Source organism: Marmota monax, unplaced genomic scaffold (genome assembly GCF_021218885.2).
Source record: "Marmota monax isolate L192 unplaced genomic scaffold, Marmota_monax_Labrador192_F-V1.1 WCK01_AAM20220418_F8-fsc00083, whole genome shotgun sequence".
Classification (NCBI taxonomy): Eukaryota; Metazoa; Chordata; class Mammalia; order Rodentia; family Sciuridae; genus Marmota; species Marmota monax.
In genome coordinates this window covers 6771810-6795237 of record NW_026692848.1, presented here as the reverse complement: position 1 = coordinate 6795237, position 23428 = coordinate 6771810, and the positions used below count along the sequence as shown (strand labels likewise).

At 47.0% G+C, this 23428-nt stretch overlaps 2 protein-coding genes across 4 annotated transcripts in view; one reads left to right on the top strand and one right to left on the bottom strand.

Annotated features, from left to right (window-relative positions):
- Prkn (parkin RBR E3 ubiquitin protein ligase) overlaps positions 1–23428 on the bottom strand; it is a 1229219-nt gene that overhangs the window by 27535 nt on the left and 1178256 nt on the right. For 2 of the 3 annotated variants that reach the window (XM_046449311.1, XM_046449313.2), the window contains exon 10: positions 762–845. The exons of the other annotated variant lie outside the window; for it this stretch is intronic. In XM_046449311.1, coding sequence (XP_046305267.1) covers positions 762–845 — 84 coding nt within the window. The remainder of the gene's footprint in view (positions 1–761; positions 846–23428) is intronic. 3 annotated transcript variants of the gene reach the window in all.
- On the top strand, positions 14155–14726 carry LOC124095899 (RWD domain-containing protein 4-like; the record flags this gene model as incomplete). The annotated part of the gene is made up of 1 exon (XM_046449315.2): positions 14155–14726. A coding segment is annotated over one exon (369 nt), but the record flags the coding sequence as incomplete, so codon positions are not given.

Sequence of the window (23428 nt, the reverse complement as noted above, 5' to 3'; positions counted from 1 at the left end):
TTTGGATGGAACTTTCTAAAGAATGAGGGCCCCCCCAATAAAAGTTCACTTCTGAACGTGTTAGCTCTCTCTTGTTAGCCTCTAGTGGCATTCCTCGCTCTCCTATTTGGGGAGCTTGAGGCCGAGAGGAGAGGAGCCATCCTGGAGCTTGATTTAAAGGTAAATTGTGTGTCTGTGGTTTATTTGGTGTCCTAGTAAATTCACTAGAGGGACCTTTAGTTTAGCTGCCGGCGCTGGCTGGGGGCAGTATATTCCTGTAAACCCAGTGGCTCAGGAGGCTGAGGCAGGAGGATCATGAGCTTAAGGTCAGCCTCAGCAACTCAGCAAGACCCTGTCTCTAAGTGAAATTTAAAAAGGGCTGAGGATGTTGCTCAGTGGTTAAGCACCCCTGGATTCAATCGCTGGTACCCCCCCCCCCCAAAAAAAAATAAAAAAGACACAAAGGCATTTAAAAAATAGAAGTAGGACCAGTATTGATTTCTGTGATAAAGAGATTGTTAAATTATTTTATCTCCTCTCTAAATACCCCTCTGATCATGCATGAAAGCCCTACCTCTATCTTGTATTCCTTTGGGGAGAAACTGTCATGGAAGTCCAGATCACCCAGATGCCATGGGGAAGTCTACACTGTCCCCCGAGGAGGAGGGCTGTGGACTAGCTGTCTGCTCCTGGGCTTCAGGGAGGAACTCTTGAGGACTGCCAGGAAGTAGCCCCCGCCCACCAGCGACTGAGCCCCTGGGAGGGACGTGTGGCATCTGTACCTGTTTAGCTGCTCCCGAGGCTTCAAGCAGGGTGCTGCAGGATCCCTCGTGGTGCTCCTCCTTACAGTCCCGGCAAAAGACGAACTGCAAAAGAACAGCGTGGGTCAGGGGCGTTGCCTCCGCCAGACACTCTTCCCCTTTTCCAAACCCATCAGGTGCGTTCCTCTGGCCTTCGTGAGTTTTCTGTGTCACATTAACTTTTTGGTGAATTCTGATGGGATCCTTCACTCTTCACTAGAGTGTTCTGAGCAGGGTTGCAAAGGGGAATGAGTCAGGTTTCCTTCCTTCCAGATGTTTCCAGCCCAGCGGAGAAGAAAGTAATGCAAATGAATATTGCAGCGAAGTCCTTGTTAGAAACAAGGAAAGCAAGCTCATCCCAGAGTTTCACATTCAATATTTGTTTATATACCTAGAAGATTTCTGTGTCCATGTCAATGGGCTTCCTTTGTATTGAAAGCCTGTTATGAAAAGAAATGGGCTATTACAGGCTGAATCCCCTGCCCCCTGCATTCGTATGTTTAATTTTAACCCCCAACTCCTCAGAGTATGACTGCATTTGGAGGTAGACTTTAAAGTGGTAGTTAAAATAAAATGAGGTCATCAGGATGGGTCCCTATGACAGTCTCCTTATAGGAAGAGGAGATCAGAGCATAGGACATTGGCTGGGGGTGACCTGTGAGTATACAAGGCGGTGGCCCTCTGAGCACCAGGAGAGAGGCCTCAGAAGAAACCAATCCTTCTGATGCCCTGGTCTTGAACTTCCTGCCTCCAGGTTTATGAAAATAAATGTCTGTTGTCTGAGCCCCGAGGGTGGGACTGGTCTGGCGGCTCAGGCTCAAGAGTCTTGGGCATGGCGCTGCTTGGCTCTCGCCATCAATGGTGCGCGGAGCTCCTGTCTGTGTCCCTCCCACCCGCCAAGGCACCTAGGGGAGCCCCTGCCCTCACCCTGCATCTTACACAGAAGGACGCAGAAAAAGCGGACTCCTGCTGGTTCGTGCAAGGCTGTGCCTGTTCGGCTACTGTCTGGGCTCCTGGCCTCCATATGGTCTATCCTATTGTCATTGTCCCCAGCCACCCAAGATTGCTGCCCAGGCTGGGGGTGAGGGTCTGCATGTGATACCCTGGAGATGCCACCCCTCCCTGACACTGAGACACCCTGGGAAAGCCACCAGTGTCTAGGACACCCAGAGAGCTGCAGAGGCTTGGGACCCTCAGGCTGGAATCTGTCACATCAGCCAGGCCTTCGGCTCAGCTGTGCGTAGGACGGGACGAATATGAGCAGAAAGATGAAAATGAGATGAACAGGAGGCAGCAAGACCACCTTCATTCCAGAGACGCCCCCAGTCCTACTTGCTCAGAAAGGGCAGCCCACCCAACACGCTTGCCCTTCACGACATCGCCCCATGTGGACAGCCTTCTCCCCTGCCCCGTGTCCAGCTTCTTGCTTTAAAAAACCCAACCTGAATATTATTTTGATCTCAAGACGTAAGAAGCAGAAAAGGAAGGCGTTTCAGAATGCAACCGTCTCTCTATGGAGAGATGCCACAGTCGATCCTCAGGTACTGAGCATCCCTGACCTCAAATGCGTGGGGCCAGAAGTATTTTGAAATTTGGATTTTTTCAAATCTTTGGATATTTGTGCATACATAATGAGGTACCTTGGAGATGGGACCCAAGTCAAAACAGGGAAATGATTGTTTTGTATATACCTTGCACACACACAGAGCCTGAAGGCAACTGTATACACTGTGTTCAGTGAGCCTGTGTTGGGACTGTGGCCTCTCATATGTGTGGAGTTCTCCACTTGTGGCATGATGTAATCACTGTTCAAAAAGTTTCAGGTTTTGGAGCACTTTGGAATTCAGGTTAAGGATGCTCAAGCTGCATGTTTTTCCATTTCTCTTTAGAGACTGGAGACGAATGTTGTGGGACATTAACTTTATTTAAAGGTTTGGGGTGGTGGGAGAAGGTAATGGTGGAGATGTCCTTAAACCAGTCACCAGCATGTGAGAAACAGAAAGTCCAGAGGTCCATTTTCAGAAGACAGTATTTAGTCTTTAAATGTAAAATTACTGAGAATGTAAGAAATTCAGCTAAACGAGAAATAGAACAAATGGCTACCAGCAGTTAACACCCAGTGTGATAGATTCAGTCTCTGTCAAACAGGAGGCCAGGGGGAAGGGGGTCACCTGACCAACAGAGAGAAACTTCCTGTGTGCCAAAATGGACTCAATCCCCGAAAGTCCTCCCTGCCGTCAGAGAACAGGGAGGGGACAACTAAAGGTGCATTTCTTTAAATGACCCAGTAGGAGACAGTAAAACCTAGGGGACATTCAGGAAGATTGTACACCCCTTAGTACCCAGCCAATGAGGACCTGGGGGAGGACCTTGGGTTCTAGGGGATCTGACGCTGACTGTGACAGCCAGGTGTGTGCCTGTCTGGCACACACTCAGCTTGCAAGATGGTCCTCCTTTTTGCCACACTTAGTCTCTCAGCCATCTCTGGCTTTGGACGGGTGGCGTGTTTCTCACGAGCACCACCAGGTTTCAGTCTTGGATGATTTTTCTTTTCTTTTCTTTCTTTTTTTTTTTAAAAATCAGAACTGAAAGCGAATACAGCCAACAGTGAGCTGGGTCCCAGCGTGGATCCCTCCTAGGTCTCCTTCTGCTCCCGAGGTCATTCCCTCCTAGGTCTCCTTCTGCTCCCAGCGTGGATCCCTCCCAGCTCTCCTTCTGCTCCCAGCGTGGATCCCTCCTAGCTCTCCTTGCTCCCAGTATCTTGGGTTCTCCTGGGCCCAGCCCCGCGCTCTGCTGCCGGTGGGAGCCGGGACGCGATTCCACCACTGCGCGGAGGGAAGGAAGGCGAGCCCAGCCCGCTGCGTGGCGGGAAAGAGCCTCACATCTTATTAGCCAGCGGATGAGACAGAAAATCAGTTTCATGGTGGAGGAACACCCTGGAGGTTGATGAGTTTGTCAGAATAAACAGGCCTCCCTGACACGGAGCCACCGAATTCCTTCTCACTGGTGCTGCAAGAAACATCCTAGACAGAAATAACAGGAAACAAAGAGCGAACAAAAATCAAAGCCTTGCCACTTCAGGGTGGCGAGGGAAGCAAAGCTGCGGGAATGGGCTGGTGGTGACGACGGAGCGTTCCTTCATTTGCTGTACTCTGACGGCATGATTTAAATTCTGTCACATGGTAGGTGCTTCCTGGTTACACATCTTGAATCTGTCTCATACCAGATGGGGAATAACTAGAAGGTCTGATTTGACCTTGAATGTGTTTGGGGTTTTCAATCACATTATTCAGAACTCAGGACTCTCAACAAGGCATTGGTATAAATGCTTAGGGCTTCAGTTCTCAAACTATGCACCAAGGCACCCTGGGGTGCCACAATGAACCCACAGGGCTGCACAGGGATATTTTTACAGTTTGAGGGAGGCACAGTGATAATCAATATCCAGTGGACACTGAATTACCCACTTGGGGTCATCCCCAGTTAGAGTGGAGATGTGTTCTTTCCCTTCAGTGACATTGTCATTAATATTATGACAAAATATGAGTACCATGTAAACATCTATTTGGATCAGGGATGTTGTTATTTAAGAATATAATAAAATATATGTTTATCTATTTTAAAAATTGATATTAACTATTTTTTCAGATTGTATTAAATTGGTCAGATATTAGATGTCTTACTGTGTGTCTCGGACCTAAATCTTTAAAAACTAGAACTATTAGGTGAGAAAAATCCACACAGAGACAATCTTTGATCTAGTCCATGACAAAGGTGTAAATGACATATACTGGAGAAAAGACACTTTTTTTTTTAAACAAATGGTGTTGGGGAAACTGGTTATCGCTATGTAGAAGAATGAGACAGACCCTTACTGCTTACCCTGCAAAAGAGTCATCTCCAAATGGATCCAAGACCTAGAAATGAGACCAGAACTATGTAACTCTCAGAGGAAAACGTAGGGTAGGTTCAACACTCTGGCTTTTGGGAACAGGCAACAACCTTCTCAATAAGGCTCCTAAAGCTCGGGACATAATGCCAAGAGGTAACGAATGGATGGCATCGATTAAAAAGCTCTGCACAGCAAGGAAACAATTAAGAATGTGAAGCGAGAACCTTGAGAATGGGAGAGAATCTTTGTTAGCTACTCTCTTGACAGAGGATTAACATCAAGAATGTACAAAAAGAATGCAAAAAATTTAACACCACAAAAAAACGAACCCCAAAGAAACTAAACAGACACTTTCTCAAAAGAAGAAGTACGAAAGTCTAGAAAATATATAAAGCAATATTCAACAGCGTTTGTAGTTAGGGAAATGAAAATCAAAACTTCACTCCGATTTCATCTCACTCCAGTCAATGTGGCAGCCATCAAGGATACAAATAATAAATGCTGGAGAGGATGTGGGGAGAAAGGAACACTTTACACTGCTGGCGGGATTACAAATTCCCACTACGGGAATCAGTATGGAGGTCACCATCCTGTGACCCAACCTTACCACTCCTCAGTATTTATCCTAAAGAATCAAAGTCCGCACACTACCATGACACGTTCATAGCAGCACAATTCACAAAAGCCAAACTATGGAACCAGCCTAGCTGTTTCACAAAGAATGGATAAAAAAAAATGTGGTATATACACACAATGGAGTTTTATTCAGCTATGAAGAATGCAATTATGTCATTTGCAGGAAAATGCATGAAACCTGAGAGTATTATGTTAAGTGAAATAAGCCAAACTCAGAAAGCCAAGGGTCACATGTTTCCTCTCATGTGGAAGGTGAGAGGAGAAAGGAACAGAAAGGTGGAGGGATCCTCATGATAATGAAGAGAGATCAGCAGAGGGTAAAGACCAGGGGGAGGGGGAGGAGAGGGACGGGAAGTGCTGGGGAGGGGTACTGGCCACACTGTATGGTTACACTGTGCGCGTGTCCGAATACGTAACAACAAGTCCTGCTATTATGCACAACTATAAGGCATCAATAAAAAGGATGGAGAACACCCAGAATTGGGAGGTCTGTGTCTCTTGGCCTGGAGATCCCAAGGGTGTGGCGAGCATAGGAGTTTGGGGACTGGCTGAGGCTGATACAAATACTCCTTGAGATGGTGTTTGGGGCGAGTCTGCAAACTCTCCCGGCTATTTTCAGAGGCAGAGCTCCCTGAGGGAGAAGAGGGAGCAGCTCCAACAAGCCGCATTGCCAACCTGCAAGCCTCTGGTGGAGACTCGGGGAGCTCTGTTTTTAAACTTTTTAAGTTGGTGCTTTACAATTGTGTGCAATAGTGGAATTCTTGGTTGCGGGTTTGTCATGCCAACAATACGACAGTACGATTTGGTTACTTTTGTTCCCAGTACCTGCCCTTTGCCTTCCCTCCTCCCTCCCTGCCCCCTCCTGCGGCTCCCCAGGCCTCCCCTCTGATCTCCTGAGCTCCACACCCCACACCTCTCCCTCTAGCTTCTGCACCTGGGGGCAGACACACGCATGTGCGGCTTTCTAGGACAGCAGTTGCCATGCCCTTGGGGATCTGCTGTCAGTTAACCTTGGTCCCCCACTTGCTGGTGCTCCCTTAAGACCTGAGACACTCTCCAAGGCTCAGGAGTGGACGAGAACTGAGTGCTAGGGTCTGCCGTTCACTGCGTGGGGCTGGCCTCTCCTGGACCGGCTTCTCTCGAGGAAGGCCGGCAAATGCCACTCCTGTTCATTGGTTTTCTTTAAACATGTTAAAAGTAATTATTCTCTTACTAGATTTTCTTGGCGAACAATCACATGCACGGACTGACAGTTTTCTGTCAGCTTGGCTGGACCTGTCTCCAGCTGATCCAGGTGCTGCTGGGAGGTGCCCTGCAGATGTGAGAGCTATGGACAGGAGGCTTTAAGTGAGGGACATTGTCCTGGGTGGGCCTCATCAATCCACCACCAGGTCTCTGGAGCAGAATGAGGAGGCAGAGATTCTACCTGCGGACTGCAGAACCAGGCTGTGCCCAGGAGTCCCAGTCTGCCCTTCCCGAGGGCCTGCTTGTCATTTAGCACATGCCTATGTCCTAAATGCCCCCAAAGCCAGGTGAACCAATTTCCTGCAACCAATCTCTCCATATATATGTGTGTATGTCTGTATGTGTGTGTCAGTTGATATGTGGTCATACAGCTACATATGCATGTGCATGTATATAGACACACGTCAGCATGTCATCTGGGTTTGTATATCATATCTCACACACACACATATATATATATATATATATGTATGTGGGTATATATCCATATATATGTATGGAGGGATGTGTATTTATACACATATATTTAGGTATAACCCACATACATATGTGTGTGTGCATATATAAAGCAATCCTACTGGTTCTGCTTCTTTGGTACAGTCTGGCTGACAAAGCTTCTATAGAAAATATTAAAATAGGTTGGTTTATTCTCTGTTTTTCACAAAAGGACTGACATAAAAAATAACTATTTAAATGTTCTGTGTTATTTACAAAATTGTAGTTCAAACCTCTCCCCTTAGAATTTTTATAAATTCTAAGCAGCCAGATGAAAAAATTTCCCTCATAATTCAATGCTGGGAAAAAGGTCATCACTCCCAATAGTGTGATTGTTTACTTTTAATGGACAAAGACCTAGTGAACTTGGTAATTCAAGACTGCGAGCCCATACCATGTCATCCAATGACGGCTGACACAGAACCCAGTGCTTCATCTTCTAGTACATTGCAAGCTGGGAGAGGGGGCCCCAAGCTCTCATTTAACTCTAGGAATTAGCACATCCTAAATGCCTACGATGAGTGTAATAAGCAAGCAAACTGGGATAGGGAAGAATGAAGGAACTTTGGTTTGTGTGGGGGGAGGGTTTGTATACCATATCTCACACACACACGGGGGGGGGGGGGCGTTGTGTGGAGGGGAAGGAAAGTAGAAAGGGGCAGACATTATCACCCTATACAGGTGTGAGTGCACTAGTGGAGTGACTTGTACAGCCAGAGGAATGAGAAGTTGTGCTCTGTTTGTGTCGTATATGACAAAATGCATTTTACTGTAAAATAAATAAATAAATAAAATAATAAAATAGTAAAATAAATAAAAAAAATAGTAAAATAAATAAAAAAGACAAACTTTTGAATAAAGGCTAACTTCAATGTCATTCTTTTTTAAGAATTTGAATCTTTTTTTTTTAATTTTTAAATTTTTTTTTTTTTTAGTTTTAGGTGGACACAGTATCTTTATTTATTTATGTTTTTTATGTGGTGCTGAGACTCGAACCCAGTGTCTCACGTATGCTAGGTGAGCGTGCTACCACTTGAGCCACATCCTCAGCCCCAATGTCAATTTTTTTAAACTGAATAGTAACTGAACCCTTCTTAGCAGTGAAATCTTATTTTTGCCCTGTGACCCACATGTGTTGGGGACAGCCATGACCACACAATCATGTTCAGTCACCACTGGCCCTTCACACATGGTGGTCACCAGGTAGTGAAACAGTTCCCAACAGGGAGCTCACAGCCCTGGGAGAGGTCAGAGAAAAGGCATCTGTGGAGAAGGACCGTAAAGACCCTGAGCAGATCCACCTGCAGGCTGGTGGGGAGCTCCTGCAGACCTGGGCAGGCCCTCCACAGCCCGGAGAGCACCCAGCACTGACCGGCCTCCACTAACGGAGGAGGGCTCAGGTGTGTTCTGCCCTCACAGGCAAACCCAGGGTGACACCAAGGAGCAACGCCAGCGACCACCCTGGGTGGGCAGGTCCCTCAGGAGGACTCCAAGAGCCCTTGTTATCACAGGAGGTGACAGCTCCACGCATGTGACTGCCCCCAAGACAAAGGGACAGATGTGAAGGTGGGAGATGGGGATACTGATGCGCCTGCTCCCTTGTTGTCCCAGGTGATGAGTGTGTTTGTGTGTTAGTTTTTAACATTTAAAAAGTTAAAAAAAATAGAAACTCTTATAGAATAAGGGTGTAGAGAAATAATTTTTTTTTTTGTTTTGGTACTGGGGATTGAACTCAGGGGCACTCAGCCACTGAGCCCCATCCCCAGCCCTATTTTGTATTTTATTTAGAAACAGAGTCTCACTGAGCTGCTTACTGCCTTGCTATTGCTGAGGATGGCTTTTAACTTGTGGTCCTCCTGCCTCAGCCTCCCAAGTTGCTGGGATTACCAGCCCAGCAGGAAAGACATGTTTTGTATAGCTGTACAATGTGTTTGTTTTAACTTGTTATGGAAGAGTCAAAAATTAAAAAGGTGTATGAAGTAAAAGTCACAATAAGCTAATTTATCATTGAAGAAAGAAGAACATTTTTTACAATGAATGTAGTACAGCCCAAGTGGGCAGGTGCTAGTCTACGGCAGAGCACGAACATCCTGGCCTCACTCCTCACTGCTCACGCGCTGACTGCCACAGCAGCTTCCAGTCCTATACAGCTGTGCCACTTTACCCTTTATACTGCAGTTATACTGTGTCATTTTTGTACATTTAGATCCACGAATGCTTGGCATGGTGTGCCCATCGCCTGCAGCATGCAGTACGGGAGCAGGCCACCTGGGTTTGCAGTGCAGGGGCGACAGACTCTGCCTCATCATCTGGGTGTGTGATGGGCTGTGCGTTCAGGTTGGTATCAGCAAGCACACTCTAGGGTGCTCCCACAGTGCAAAATTATCCAGTGACACAGTTTCCAGAAGGTATGCCCGTCCTTATGGGCTACATAATCGCATTTATCTTTAGGATGAGAAAAAAATTTGACCTGGGTGACATGTGAAAGGACAGCATATTATAATTCATGAAATAACACAGTAGATGTTTATGTTAAAAACCAGATATAGGTTAGTATTTAAAAACAGAACCTCTGAAGTCAGAGAGACCTGGCTACAGAGGCCCTCTTTATTATCCTGTGATCCTAGGATTTTGCATCTGGAAAGAAGGCCAACCTTTATGTTGGATATTTAGCACAGTTTCTGGGAGATGGTAAACAACAGTAGTTTTCTCGTAGGGTTATGATGCAACACGGTTCTATGGAAATGTAAGTGACAGAAAGCACCTTGTTGATTAGAGGAATTCCTAGCATCCTGGTAATAATGATCATTATGTGGAAGACTCAGGTGAAGCTAGGACACCACTGTCAACTCCCACCGGGCGAGACTCTGCTTATGGAGAGGGATGCTGGCCTGCCTCCCTCTGCCCACACGCATGAACACAGGGGTATGTCACTGTCAATCCCTTACACAATCCCCACTACCAAGGAAGTGTCGGAATTGTCCGCCGCGTCACTCCTTCTGTACCACGTCAGTGCAGACGTCTATTTGATTGATGTTTGAGTCTGACTTCTCGAATGCCCATCATAGGCACATCCGAAAAGGAATGTGTATATTTTCTTTTTGGAAGCGTGAAAAAGAAGCAGAGGAACAGTTTCCACTTCTATCAGGATGTTCAAGGGACTGCTGATCAATAACATTAAGAGCAGGTTGGTACCCACAAGTAATGACCCTTTAAAATAAGATTTTGAGGGCTGGGGATGTGGCTCAAGCGGTAGCGCGCTCGCCTAGCATGCGTGCGGCCCGGGTTCGATCCTCAGCACCACATATAAAGAAAGATATTGTGTCTGCCAAAAACTAAAAAATAAATATTAAAAAAAAAAATAAAATAAGATTTTGATCCTTACAGTTGAATGATCTCTATATGAAAGCCAAAATTTCTTTGTGCCTGTTTTCTGTCATGCCTGCATCTGTTAGGAAAGCGTTCTATTATGTGCCATTTATTTTTCTTCCACAGCTCTTGAAGTTCTGTGTCAAAAGAACAGGAGAATCAAATACCATCTTAGGACCCCTTACTATAGTCAAGGGAAACATCAAAAGCATGAAGCCCACATTTGTACTTCTTTGGGGACAGAAGAAATAGGATTCTTTTCGGTACATGACTTTCCTGAAGGTGGCGGCAGAGATATGTAAGTTCAGTCTCTCTGTGTTAAAAATAACGTATCAAAAGAGTAGGGGTCCCGGTGGGGTGACCAGCCGCTGATGTATGCAAAACTCGTACTGACAAGACAATGTCACAGAGCGGGAATGGTGTCAGATAACAATGTGCTAAGACATGATTTTGAAAAGAAGAAAGTGAAATTATTTCCTTTCAAGCACACAATGTCTTAAAATCTCAGAATCCGGTGGTGGAAGGCCATCTTAAACTGTGCCAAGCTCCAATGCAAACAGACCAAGGCGATCTTTTATGTGCAACCTCCAAATGGCTAAATAAATGATTCTAAGGCAGCTGGATATAGCTGAGTGCTCAAATTCCTCTGTATTTCCCAAATCCTATACTAATGGACCAAGGATGTTTTTTACAATGCTACCTAGTTTCCCATAAAATATGGTGACATCTAGGTAGTGTCCCCAAAGTTACATTTGTTTTAGGTCTGCTGCCTTGAAATGTCCCATACTTTCCTTGGTTTAATTTCTACTCAAGAGGGCTCTTAAAGGAACTCTGAAAATACCCTTTGCCAACACATCCTCTATTTCATCGAGGACAAGGACGCACACACCTGTTGTTTCAGTCTTAACTTGCGTGCTTGCTGCACGATAGAGTGGAAATGTTACCAGTATCTGCCTCAGAACCTGGTCACAATGAAGACACCACTTCCACTCTGCTGCTTCTAGCAGCTGAGGCTACGCTTCACAGATGCTGTGGACAGAGGTGTGGGGGGCGGCGCTCCTGGGGATGGGAACTGAGCTATTCAATTAATAGTTATGGACCAGGACATTGAAATTTACTTCCTACTGTAAGATAGTTTTTTTTTTTTTCAAACTGACAGATGTTTATTGGCCATTTGTTTTTCATTTTCTTTAATAGTTTTATTGAAATATAATTTGCATGGTCACATGTTTTAAAAAACAGATTATGTCATTTTTGAATGGATGACACATGTACATAAACACACTTTCGAAAGGTGCAGGTGGAAAATAAGTCTCCTTCCTTGGTCAGCAGCAAGGCTTCACAGAGATGACCACGGTCACCTGTTCATGTGTGCATTGTTTCATAAATATCTGATGCCTTCGAGCAAGCACGTACATGCATAAGTATGTTGTTTTTAAACAAAAGTGGTATGTAAAATATTGTATGTTGCATTGTGCTAACGTTTTTGGATTTTCGCTGAGTGTATCTCACAGACCGCTGGTTGGGTCCCTGGGAGCGGCCATGGTGCTGGACTTCCTCACAGCAGCAGGTGATAGATATGTGAAAGGAAAACCATGGGATCATTCCCAGAAGCAAAGTGGCTGGGTCAAAGGGTACATGCACGTCACATTCGGGTTGTGTTTGGGAACTCCACGGCAGGTATTTGAAGTTTGTGAGGTTCCTCTTCCTCTCCCCATCCTAACTCGTGCGTTACTGATCACTGCGTTTATCAAGCCACATTAAAAGAATATCGCATCAAACATAAGACTTTTCTTTGTGTGTGCTTGGGTTTGAATGCAGGGCCTCACACTTGCCAGGCAAGTGTTTACCATTGATCCACATCCCCAGCCTGCTAAGCGCTTCTAATATGTGTTATATAACCACAGAGACATACTCCCAGCCAAGGAAGTAACTCTGGACCACTTCTAAGTCTAATCCATGTGGCTGAACCAGGGTCAAGGTAGCTTGTGTCAGCACCATTCGGTCCCTTCCCAGTTCCTGCTGTGTGGGGTCAGTTGTCTGCATGATCATCCTGGCCTGAGTTTGGCCTGTTTGCTGGGAAAGGACTTTGTGTAGATTTCATCACAGGAAGCCAACACACTGGAGGTCCCAGTGGAAAACAGAGGACGGGGATCCTCAGGTTCCCCCCTGTGCTGTGTCCGGGGCCTTACAGGACAGAACCAACCCTCAGCAAGGGCTACTAGGTGTCCTAACAGCAGCCCTCCAGGGGACACAGGAAGCTGGGCCAGGTACAATTTATGGCAGTGACTCTGTCCCTAACTCCCCGCTTCCTTTCTTACTTCTTTTTTACCACTTTTAAGAACAACTTACTATGGTGATGATGCCCTTCTTCTGAGTTCCCTGCTATCCCTCTGGATTCATGGTTTCCCTTGTTTCCAAAGGCTGAAGTAGGATTTGGTAGCAGCTGAGCCTCTTGGAGGATTTGACGATAATATTCGCACTGTCAATGTCATCTAAACAAACTTGTTGGTGGGCAGATTTCAGTCTCTGAGAATTCCTTTAACATCTTGGAAGGCCTGCCCAATTTTTCTTTCAAATCCGCATTTCCCAGACCTTATGGAGCATTTGGCTCCTTCTAGAAACGGAGCTCTGGTCACAGGGTATCAAATTCAACACTACGTTCAAATATTGCCATTCATTAGTGGACCCATTCAAATATTGCCATTAATTAGTGAACATGTTTGAATATGGCCATTCATTAGTAAAATGCATAGCATATGTCTTCTGTAATTTTTAACTGGTCTCTAATCCATGTGACCTTATCATTTACAATCTGCAGCAAGGCATTAGACTCTGTAGAAATGATTAGACTATGCCCTGGAAAATGTGAAATCCAAGCCATATGGCAATTTGAGCCCAATTTGTCCCACGCGCCTGTGGGCATCCTTATGCTCTTTAGCACAGCAGGGGAGACCAAATGCTTCCCCAGAACACCTGGGCCGGGCCCTTGGCACCCTGGGGCAGGGCCAACTCAACCATGTTGGGGAGCCTTGCTAGCACGTTTTGGAGGCTTTTGTCTTTGGAGTTTCTTTTTCTTTCCAAATTCATCAATGATAAAAAAAAATCAATCAAAAAATATATCTTGCAGAGCCTCTGCCGTTGCCGCCCTGCAGCCTCCTACTAGATGCCTGAGCACCCCACCTGCCACGGCCTTCCGCCCACTGCCCACCTAGTCCTGCTGGATACTGTAGACCGCTGAGTGTGCGCCTGAACTCGGTTTACGGCTCAGAGGAGCTTACTCCCCACCCTGCACCGAAGGGGAATGCCCTGGCCTCGGGCCACTGCCCTTGCTTTTTCTTAGTTGTCGTGAACGCTGTCCTCCTGGACGAGGACCAGGAGATGGAACTAGAAGCATTCTGTTCTATTTATGAACGAGATGAAAGTTTCTGGGAATTAAGTCCAGTTTCATTTCAATATAGGGTGTGATAATGGTCCTGTGGTTATTAAAGAGAATGTTCTTAGGATACTTTGCTTTCAAACTGTTCAACAAAAAACAAAGGAAAAATATCACACATGTTGGGAGAGTGGAAGTTGATTCTATGATAAAAAGGGAGAAATAAAGTAAATGGAACAAAAAGTACTTAGTGAATATATTATATATAGGTGAAAATGGTGATCCCAAAGCCTTCTTAATAGAGATTTCCTGGACAGAAACATATCCCCAAACACCTCCAATTATATCTATGAACGCTTTTTTTTTTTTTTAACAACACCATATCATCAGCTGTAAAGCAGAGTTATAGGAAGTTACAGGAAGCTGTGGAAGTGAATCTTGGAACTGCTATGACCTATACATTGTTTGAATATGCCAAAGACAATAAAGAGCAGTTCATGGAGAATCATTGTCCCACTGATTCTACAATGTCTAAAAGCAATATCATCTCTGTTGAAACTCCTAATACAGCTCCATCAAATAAGAAAAATGACAAAAAAGGACAACTTTCTAAAGCCCAGAAACGTAAACTGGCAGACAAAACAGATCATAAAGGGGAACTCCCTCGAGGCTGGAATTGGGTTGATGTCTTGAAGCTTTTAAGCAAAACTGGCTCTAAAGATGATGAATAACACTTGGAATTTGAGTCAAGGAAAGAGCATCCTTTAAAAAGTAAACTGGGTTCAACATCTTTCATTAACTATTTTCTGGTATTGAGGTGACTTTTTATAAAATGTAGGTTTTTCGGTATGTTTCTTACATTAAAAAATGTTGTCAGTGGAAAGTTCATGAAAAGATCTGGGTGTATTACATTATTTTCACAAACTTGCCTTAATAAAAGGTAAAATGTTTAAAAAAATATCTTATGAAATAGTCCCATGCAGGCCACAGAGGCTCATAGGGAAGAGACCACCGGGTGGGTTAAGTCAGGGGGCAAAGGCACCTGGAAATGGCATTTGCTTTTATGCTCATCACCTCTGTCCCTTCAGACAGAGAGGCCTAATCGGTGGCCTCTCTGCTAACAACTTGAACCCTAGCCTGTGCTCCTGACCCCCTCCGAGCTGCATGCTGCCTACCGTGCCTTTCCATTTGGATGGGCCACAGTCACTTCAAACTCAAGTCAGCTCTAATGCTGTGTGATCACTGAGGAGGTACCAGGGACTCACAGAGTAACTGCCACACAGACACGCAGATGGGTAGGTGGCGCAGTGGTGAATTCCTTGGGTGACAAGGGAGGGGTGGGCCTGAAAGCTGGAGGACAAGAACAAAGCCATCTGGCCAGGGGACTTCCTTAGTGAACTCAGAGCCCACGGTGGGGCTCAAGGGTACAATGATGAGCCGGACTCCAAGGCTGCGGTCTTGGGTGTGACGGGTGGAGAGGCTCCACTCTGACAGGGCTCAGAGTTGTTGGAAAAGGGAAGAAGATGAGGAAGAAAGAGAATGAAGATGATAGGAAGAGAGGGTTAGGAGCAGACGTAAAGCTCCAGAGAAAGTCAAGGCCTGGGAAATCCAAATGCCCTTGAAGCGTTACGGCTGCTAAACAAGGTGGGGATTGTTCTTGAGGCAGACTCCTGGGCACAATTGCTGGTGAGAGGTCGTGCGGGGAGGCCCTGCTCCAACCCTGCTCTTCCTAATGGACCGTTCTCCCAGCAGGAGACCCTCTGGATCAGGGGAGGCCTGGATCGCCACGTCAACAGGGGCCTCTGAACCATGAACTCAGAGGAAGCCCCAACGCTGGTCCCAGCAGTGATCCGGGAGTCCCCAGACCAGCAGCCTCAGCACCACCTGGGACCTGGGAGACAAGTGGAATGGCACCCGATGCCCAGGAGCACGGGGTCAGGATCTGCATGTCAACACGATCACTGTGACCGAGGTGGGGAAACTGCTCTAGCTCATTCATGCTGCCCAAAGTCCCTGAGTGCCCACCCTGGGCCAGGTGCCCAGGGGTCTGCACAGAACTACGACGTAGTCATAGGTGACCACTCCCAGGCCCCCAGGAGCCACCATCCCATCCCACCCTGCTTCCACAGGCACGTCCTGCGTGCTGGGCGAGTGCTGCTGCCTGGGTGCTCTCCACCACAGAGTTCGCTTGGCCACAGCCTCCTTGTGTAATGGACCTGAGGTCCTGTGGGAGCACAGGGCATGAGTGGGAGGACAAGGGGGGACAGGGACAAGGACAACTATGACTGCCAGGGAGGTGCCAGTCCCGGGGGCTTTCAGGGAGGGGTGGCAGTTCTTCCTCTGGACCCTGGAGTTGGGGTACACAGGAGAGTAGGCAGCTGGGGTGAGGGACTAGGGCTAGACAGGGTCAGGGCTGGCAACCAGCTATGGAACTGTGGTGTGACGGGGGCTGTAGGACCAGGGCTGTGGTGTGGACGCTCAGCCAGGCTGAGCCAGCTGCCTGGGGCAAGAGGAGCCCAGCACCACGCTGTGTGGCCCAAGTGCACCAAGAAGCCTCGAGCACCCCTGTGTGGCTAATTAGTGTCCTGTGACCACCAAGGGGCTAATGGTGTCCAGCCATGGAGCCAGAGAAGACAGTCGCTAAGGAAAGCACTTTTGGTCTTGGGAGAGCATTCCTAACAGAACCGGGCCACAGTGGTAATTCTGCACCATTTCATTCTTTTGATCTTAACACTTTTGGTGAAAGGACACGGAATAGAATGGCTCTGTCCAACTGATACAATGATTAAAAATGTTTTTGTAGCTACAAAGAGGAAAAAGAAAGCGGTGGAGTGACTTAAATTAAGTCACTTAAATTCAAAGTCGTATAATTTCGACATGTCACCGATATGAGCTGGTTACCAAGCTACTTTGCCTTTTTCACTCTCAAGCTTTGGAAATCCTGTGCACTTGCGAAATGGCTCCATTTGGACCAGCCCCATTCCACGTGCTCAGGAGCCCAGTGGACAGTGCAGAGCCACTACTCCAAGGGCTGCTCAGATCATGAAGGTGGTCAGTGAAGGTATCACCGGACAAAAGAAGAGAACACCTTCAGCATTTCAGAGGTAAGTAGGGACATCAGGAAGGTTAGAAAACCACGAGTGCTTTAATGATTCTAATTATTTAAATTCAAAGTTTTGTTTCCCTCCAATGATGGCTGCTCTACTTCAGCCTTTGGGAGAGTTGAGTTCCGTTTTGTACCGATGGAGGAAGGAACTTCAGGGTACAGAAAATGAGTCAGATTAAAGAAAACAAGGTGTAACTGTCTACAGTGAGAACATAAGATTCTTCCTGCCACACACTCTGAGCCATTTGTTCAAGAAGCGCGGACAGGAAGAGCTGTTTGGGGTTATCTGTAACCTTCACTGTGTCTCTGGGTGTCTGCTGTTCCTGCTTGTTCACTCTGTCAAATCTTGTACCAAGGATAGATAGCGGCCAGACCATTCGTCACAGGCAGACTGTGCTCAGAGCACACTGCAGAGGAGGGTGACGGTCTCCAGCAGCACTCTTCCTTATGGGGTTGCTAACAAACGTGCCATCAGGATCTGTCCGTGTTCACCTTCGACCCCGGTTATGGCAGGCTCTCCATTTAGCCAACCCAGAGGTTTGGGTTAAAGAGTTGCTTCCAGGCGTAAAGGCCCGGGAGCAGAAAGCCTCGCACGGAGCAACTGGACTTCCATTTGTGATAGCTGAGGCGGCAATTCTTCAGCACTTGAGAATTAATTTGGAAGGTTGTTTAGGATTGGGATTTCACCCTTGAAGGGAAGAACACTCTAAGGCAAGAAGCTGACCCAGACCTCCAGAACGTCGACTCCTTCCCGTGCTTGTCTCCAGGGGAAGGTAGCAGGCCCCGGGCATCTGCATTACCGAGGGCTCTGCTGGAACTCAGGGGTTCCCTGCCCCAGGTCCTCTGCCCTACGTTGTATTCATGAGCATTCCAGTTTAAAGAGGGAGGGCAGCCACCAGAACCCCTGGGTCTGAGACGTCTACTCAGCCGGGCCTCCCTCAGGAGCTAAGCCGGCTAAGGCTTCTGTTTGTGTTCTCCAGGCTCAGAGCAGGTCACAGCTGGGGCTGCTTAATAATGGCGGGATCCATTCCCGTATTATCCTCCCTGGTTATGCATCTCTGCCCTGCCTGCAGACAATGGTGGAAGCCAGAAACACTCACAGAGCGCTTGCCACCCAGGCCTTGGCCCATTCTGGACTCCGGGGCTCCTCTGGACAGCTGTTAGCACAAGATAACGCTGGCCGGGGTCCTGAGCAGGAGGGGAGGAGGCCCTTCAGTGACCTGAAAGCCTTATCTGCCAGCAGCACTCACACCTGCGGCGTCGCTAAATTATAAAATAAAACTCAGACTTACACGACTCTCCCCCGCCTGTTGTCTCCCCTTTCCCCATCTTATTGCTTTGCTAAGGAGGTAGAAAGCAAACTAATTAAGGCGGCTAAAGGGCGGGACCTCCACTGCATTTCCCAGCTGCTGAGATAATGGCGGACCTCAGGTGAGCGAATGAGGTGCCATCCTCCGCGCGGCCTCCTCACTAATAGCTTTCTTGGTCCTTTAACATTACAGGGACGCTCATTTAGCCGAATGACAGTGACCAGGAAAGGGCCAGCGGCTGGCTGTGCAGTACCCCCTTGGTTTGCAGCCACAGGGCCACTAGCGTCTGGGTTGATGCTCTCTAGGGTGGAATAGGTCCCCCTTTCTTCCAGTAATGTCACCAAACAGGGTGGTGGTGGTGGGGGCGGGGCGGCTAACATTATTCTATAGTTTAAAAAATTGCCCAACAACTTGGATCGCAACAAGCACAAATGGGCTTTCAGTGAATAATTACAGTGATCTAACTATTTGTTGAAATGCCATCCCTGTCTGTCTGTCTGTCTGTCTGTCTGTCTCTATGACTGGAATCAAGTCTTCAGAAGGCCAATGGCTCATCAAGGGGCCTATGGAGAAATGGCAAACCGCTCACCTCCTGGAGGGGCTGCAGTGCACAGCAGGGGCCAAGCGCAGGGAGGAAGGCCCAGGCCCGGCCGGGCTTGGTCTCTGGGGAGCAGCTGCATCCTCTGCTCCTGAGCTGTGCTGCCTCTGCCCCTCTCCCAGCTTTGCTCAGCCGAGTGTGCTATAGCCACTCGGCTGTGATTCTCAATTCAGAAATCACCCCGGGAACCCCCTGAGCCCAGGCTAGGCTTGATCTTCTCTGGCATGTGCCCACTGCCCTGGACACACCCAACCTACTTCCCATCCCCCCCCCCCCGCACTGTGTTCTCTTATATGCCACCCCACAACCTCGGGCTCCTTAGGGCCATCCATGTGCTCCCAGTGCTGCCACCCACCGCACACTAGGCCCTGAGGGGTACCTGGTAGGGTTGGCTCAAGGAGGGAGAGAGGGGGGACACAGACACTCCTCTGTGACGATGGGCTGGAGCCACCACGGAGCAGGGGAGGGTCTGTGCTCCCAGCAGTGTGGCCACATTCCACAGCTGGGTGACGCTTGGGCTCTCGGAGGGCAAATAAGATGAATTAGGATGAGCACAGGACAGTCCTGCAAGCAGGGCCTGTGTGATCAATGCCCTCAAGCCTAGCTGGAGCCTAGACAGAGTAACTCATCTCCGTGGCCCCAATGGCTTCGGTAAATTGTAGCTAACAAAGATTCAAAATTGAGATGCTAAAAATGTGCCAGGACTTCCCTCTGTTGACATTATCGGCGATAACACATTTCCGTGACTCTGTGCAGAAAGTCTTTTCTGGAAAGTGTATCATGGTGTATGTCACTCACGGCACAATAACAAGAGTCAAAATGAAATATTCAGAAGGCTCTGTCTCTAAGCACCGAAGTCCTTGTTGGAAAATGTCATGAAATGGTGCAGATGGCCACGCCTTCCCCTGTGTGCAGAACCCATCCCCCCATCAAGCCGGTAGCAACATCCTTCTGAAGAGCTGGAGAAGGCAGGTCACAAATACTGGGATGGAATTCCAACAGAAATTCCTCACTGGGACGGCGGGACCTAAGTTCATCATTCTGCATCTCACTGAAGGCAGAGGAGTGACTAAATGACCACATTGCCCCCTGTCACCTGCTCCAGTACTGCCTCTCTAACCCAAACACTGATTTACGTCCCCAAACATCTCCCAGGCCAAGGACAGACCGCAGTGGGCAAGAGCCCTTGTTGCACAGAGGCAGGATTTACAACTGGACCGGGGAGAAAAGCCATTCATTGTCATTTGCTGTCATTTGCTTATGGACTTCTTTTTCAAGATCGTTACTCATTCATGGCAGCTGCAGTGGTGACCTAGTTCCTTGACCCGGCAGTGGCCGCTGTGTCCACGACGCTCCTGGCTGGCGTTCTGGGCTGCACAGGGAACCCGGGCCCGTGGGCGCTCAGTGCCAGGCGGCTCGGGTTCCATCTTGCATCCTCTGACAGCTGAGGAGGTTGTGCCAGAGACAAGGAGGAGGGTCATGTGCACATCTGCACCAGTCCTTCAACGGTGGCAGTTCAAACAGTGCCTTAAAAGTTGGACTTTTACTCCCATGAATTTTGAAAAATATCATTTTCTTTGCTGAAGAGGAAAGTCAAATTGGTTTCATGTATCTAAAATCAACACATATCTGACGTGCGTTTGGCACTGGGAACAGACCCAAGTAGAGGGATGGTAGCAAGTGGTCTGTGGACTGGCGACCTTCTGTCCACAACCCCCCCCCCCCCCTTTATATATACTTGAAATTTGACCTTACATGAGTCTTGGTTTATGATTAAGTCTTTCCACTAATTTTCTAATTATTTTAAAGCAGTAAGGTTTTATCGGATGCTTCTGAAAGGAACCTGGAGCCTCCATTGGCACATGTCAGGTATTTTACTCAAATCCACCCAAATGTAAGGTGGGCCGCTTCCAAGTTCTTCTGGAGAGAGATGCTTGACACATACATGCCTTTTAAGTGTTAAATCACATGACTTGGCAGGAACTTCTCACTCTGTCCTCCCGAGCCGTGTCGTAAGCTGGCTTCCTAGTCTCGGTGACACAGATCTGAGTGCCGTGGCTCTCACGTCCTGGCAAAGTGCTTTCTGAATCAGCACTAGCCCAGAGGAAGCGGGATCCAGGCTAGCGTCAACGTCATGAGGTCAGGGGGCTGTTCCTAAGTTCCCTCTACCCAGTGCTTTCCAAGCTACTCAGGCCAATGGACTCTGCCTTCATCCTGTCCTTCTTGCTGTGGCTTGTTCCTGCCCATCTGTGCTCCACACCGAGTCACGCTCCCTGATCCACTGCAAATCTGTCATTGCTTTCCAGACAATGAATTACGATGTCACCCCATTGCATCTTCACTGAAGGTGGGAATATGGCTGGCCCTAAGGAAGGAAGGGATCCACACAGGGCCGCCAGTAAGGACACGCTTTCCCTGCTGACTTGGAGATGCTGTGTTGACCCTAGGTTTGGGTTCACTTGGTATTTCCTATCAAATGGAACTTTAGAGGAATATAATTAAGATTTAATTTTAGGATCACCAAGTTGTATTTATGTAAAAATTGGTACAGTGAGCATGCCATATTAAAAATTCTTTATGTTTTTATGTTTTACAATTTTTTTTTGCACCAAGGAAGAGTCATACTCTATGTGGAAAATAAAGTCATACCAAAATTATTAAAATTTCTAAGAACTATGCTAAGGGTAATTATTAGTGCATCGGAACTGTGGGAATGCACTAGCTTGATGACCAAGACATGAAACTTCCTTTCATTTGGCAAACGTGAAAAGAGGGGTGGTGTGGGGAAGTAGCAAAGCCACCTTGTGGGAGGGTCTGTACGTGGGACAACTGCTCCCGGGAGGCAGCTTGCCAGGACTGGAGTGCCTTAATTCTAAGATGGCATTAATTGCAAAAGGCACCTTCAACTTAATAACAGCTTGACAAAAGAGAGGAAGGAAAAAAGTTACCACTGTAGACATCCACATCTATTTAAAACATCGTGCTAATTTCAGGAAGGTTAAGACACAAAAAGACTCTTCTTATGGCCGAGCAAATGCTTTGTATGCAAAGCCTTAGAAACATGCACATCCTTTGGCCCTTCTAGAATTCTTTTCTAGAGAAAAATCAGTAATGTAGCAAAAATCAGGCCATAGAATAATTATTGTCATTCTGTTAGGTAAGTTATTTAAGCAAATCATGTTGTGTCCTCATTAGTGATCATCATTAAATGTGGCATTAGGGAAATTATAAAGGTGTTTGTGATGCTATTAAGGGTAAAAAAACTGGTAAAAACCCATAAACCCATTTCTGTTAAAAAAATGTGTGTGTGTGGATATAAGAAGTATTTAGAAAGCTCTATAGCAATGAATCAAAAATCTCACCTCCAGCTACATGGGATGATGATTGCTGTGTTCTTTTTCTCCACCCTGCTTAAGTTTTTGACATTGCTAGTGAGTATGCTTTGCTTTTGTAATAATAAAATCTCTTGCATTTTAAAAAGGAGGGTGTTTTGGTCCAGTCTTAGCTGGTTCTCAGGCGCAGCCCCAGAGGGTGCCCTGTGGGGAAGGAGGACTGGTGAGTGCAGGGAGGACCTGAGGGGCGCAGATGCTGCTGTGGGAATCTTGGCAGGAAAGTTGGCAGAGTGTATGTATATATATATATATATATATATATATATATATATATATATTTTGGTATCTTTACAGTGTCACTTGAAGTCATTCAGAGTATTGAAAAAGAATCCAGAGGTGTCATGCACAGTGACAATGCTTCTCATTGCTATCTTAAAACAAAATATTAAGAAATGGATCAAGAAATCTCAACCAAAATGGACTGACCTTTACCCATTTACATATTACCCCAAAATATAGGTGGTGAGCGTGCAGCGAGTCTTGCCGATGCTGTGTGGGGGAAGTCGATTTTTCAAACACTGTGGCTTTGTGGTTGGAAATACACTTCAGTACTACAAGCATTTTGGACAGAAAATCTCTGAGACTATTAGGCCATTATGTGTTCTCTCGTGTGCCAGGTTAGAATGGCCATATGGCTCCTGCAGTAGGATCTTTGAGAATAAATTACAAAATGGCACACAAAAATGAAGCATGCAGACACTAACAGATGAACCCCAGTGGAGAAGGACCCAGTCCTGATGTGGCCCCTTTCTAAGGGCAGAGATGAGTGGCTTTCACATCAGGACCATGTCTAGTTCAAAGGGAAGTCGTGTGCTTGCTGGATATTTTAGGTTGCTGGAAGGTTCCCCAACCTCGGCATGCTCTTTTGCAATAAACAGCAGTTCATGGAATAAGGGTTTAAAAGCCCATAGGAAAGGATGCGCTGCAGACCCAGCTCTGCGCAGTCCAGCCCCCATCCCGCCACAGCCCGCGGTGCCGGCGCCGTGTGCTTCAGAGCTTGCTCTTCTTTCTTTACCAAGATTCTCACAGCTGCCTTAGATCAACAAAGCTAAATCTGAGTGGTAGATCCCTCCTCATGAAGTTTACCCTGGCTTGCTTTTCAGCTGAGAAGCAGAATTGAAAAATATTTCAGGGAGTATTTGCAACAGGAAGATTAAATTCTGTCTTATGTGAATGTTGAATCAAATTGCTAAACTGGGCACTGATGACCTTTCTGGTCTCCATGCCAGG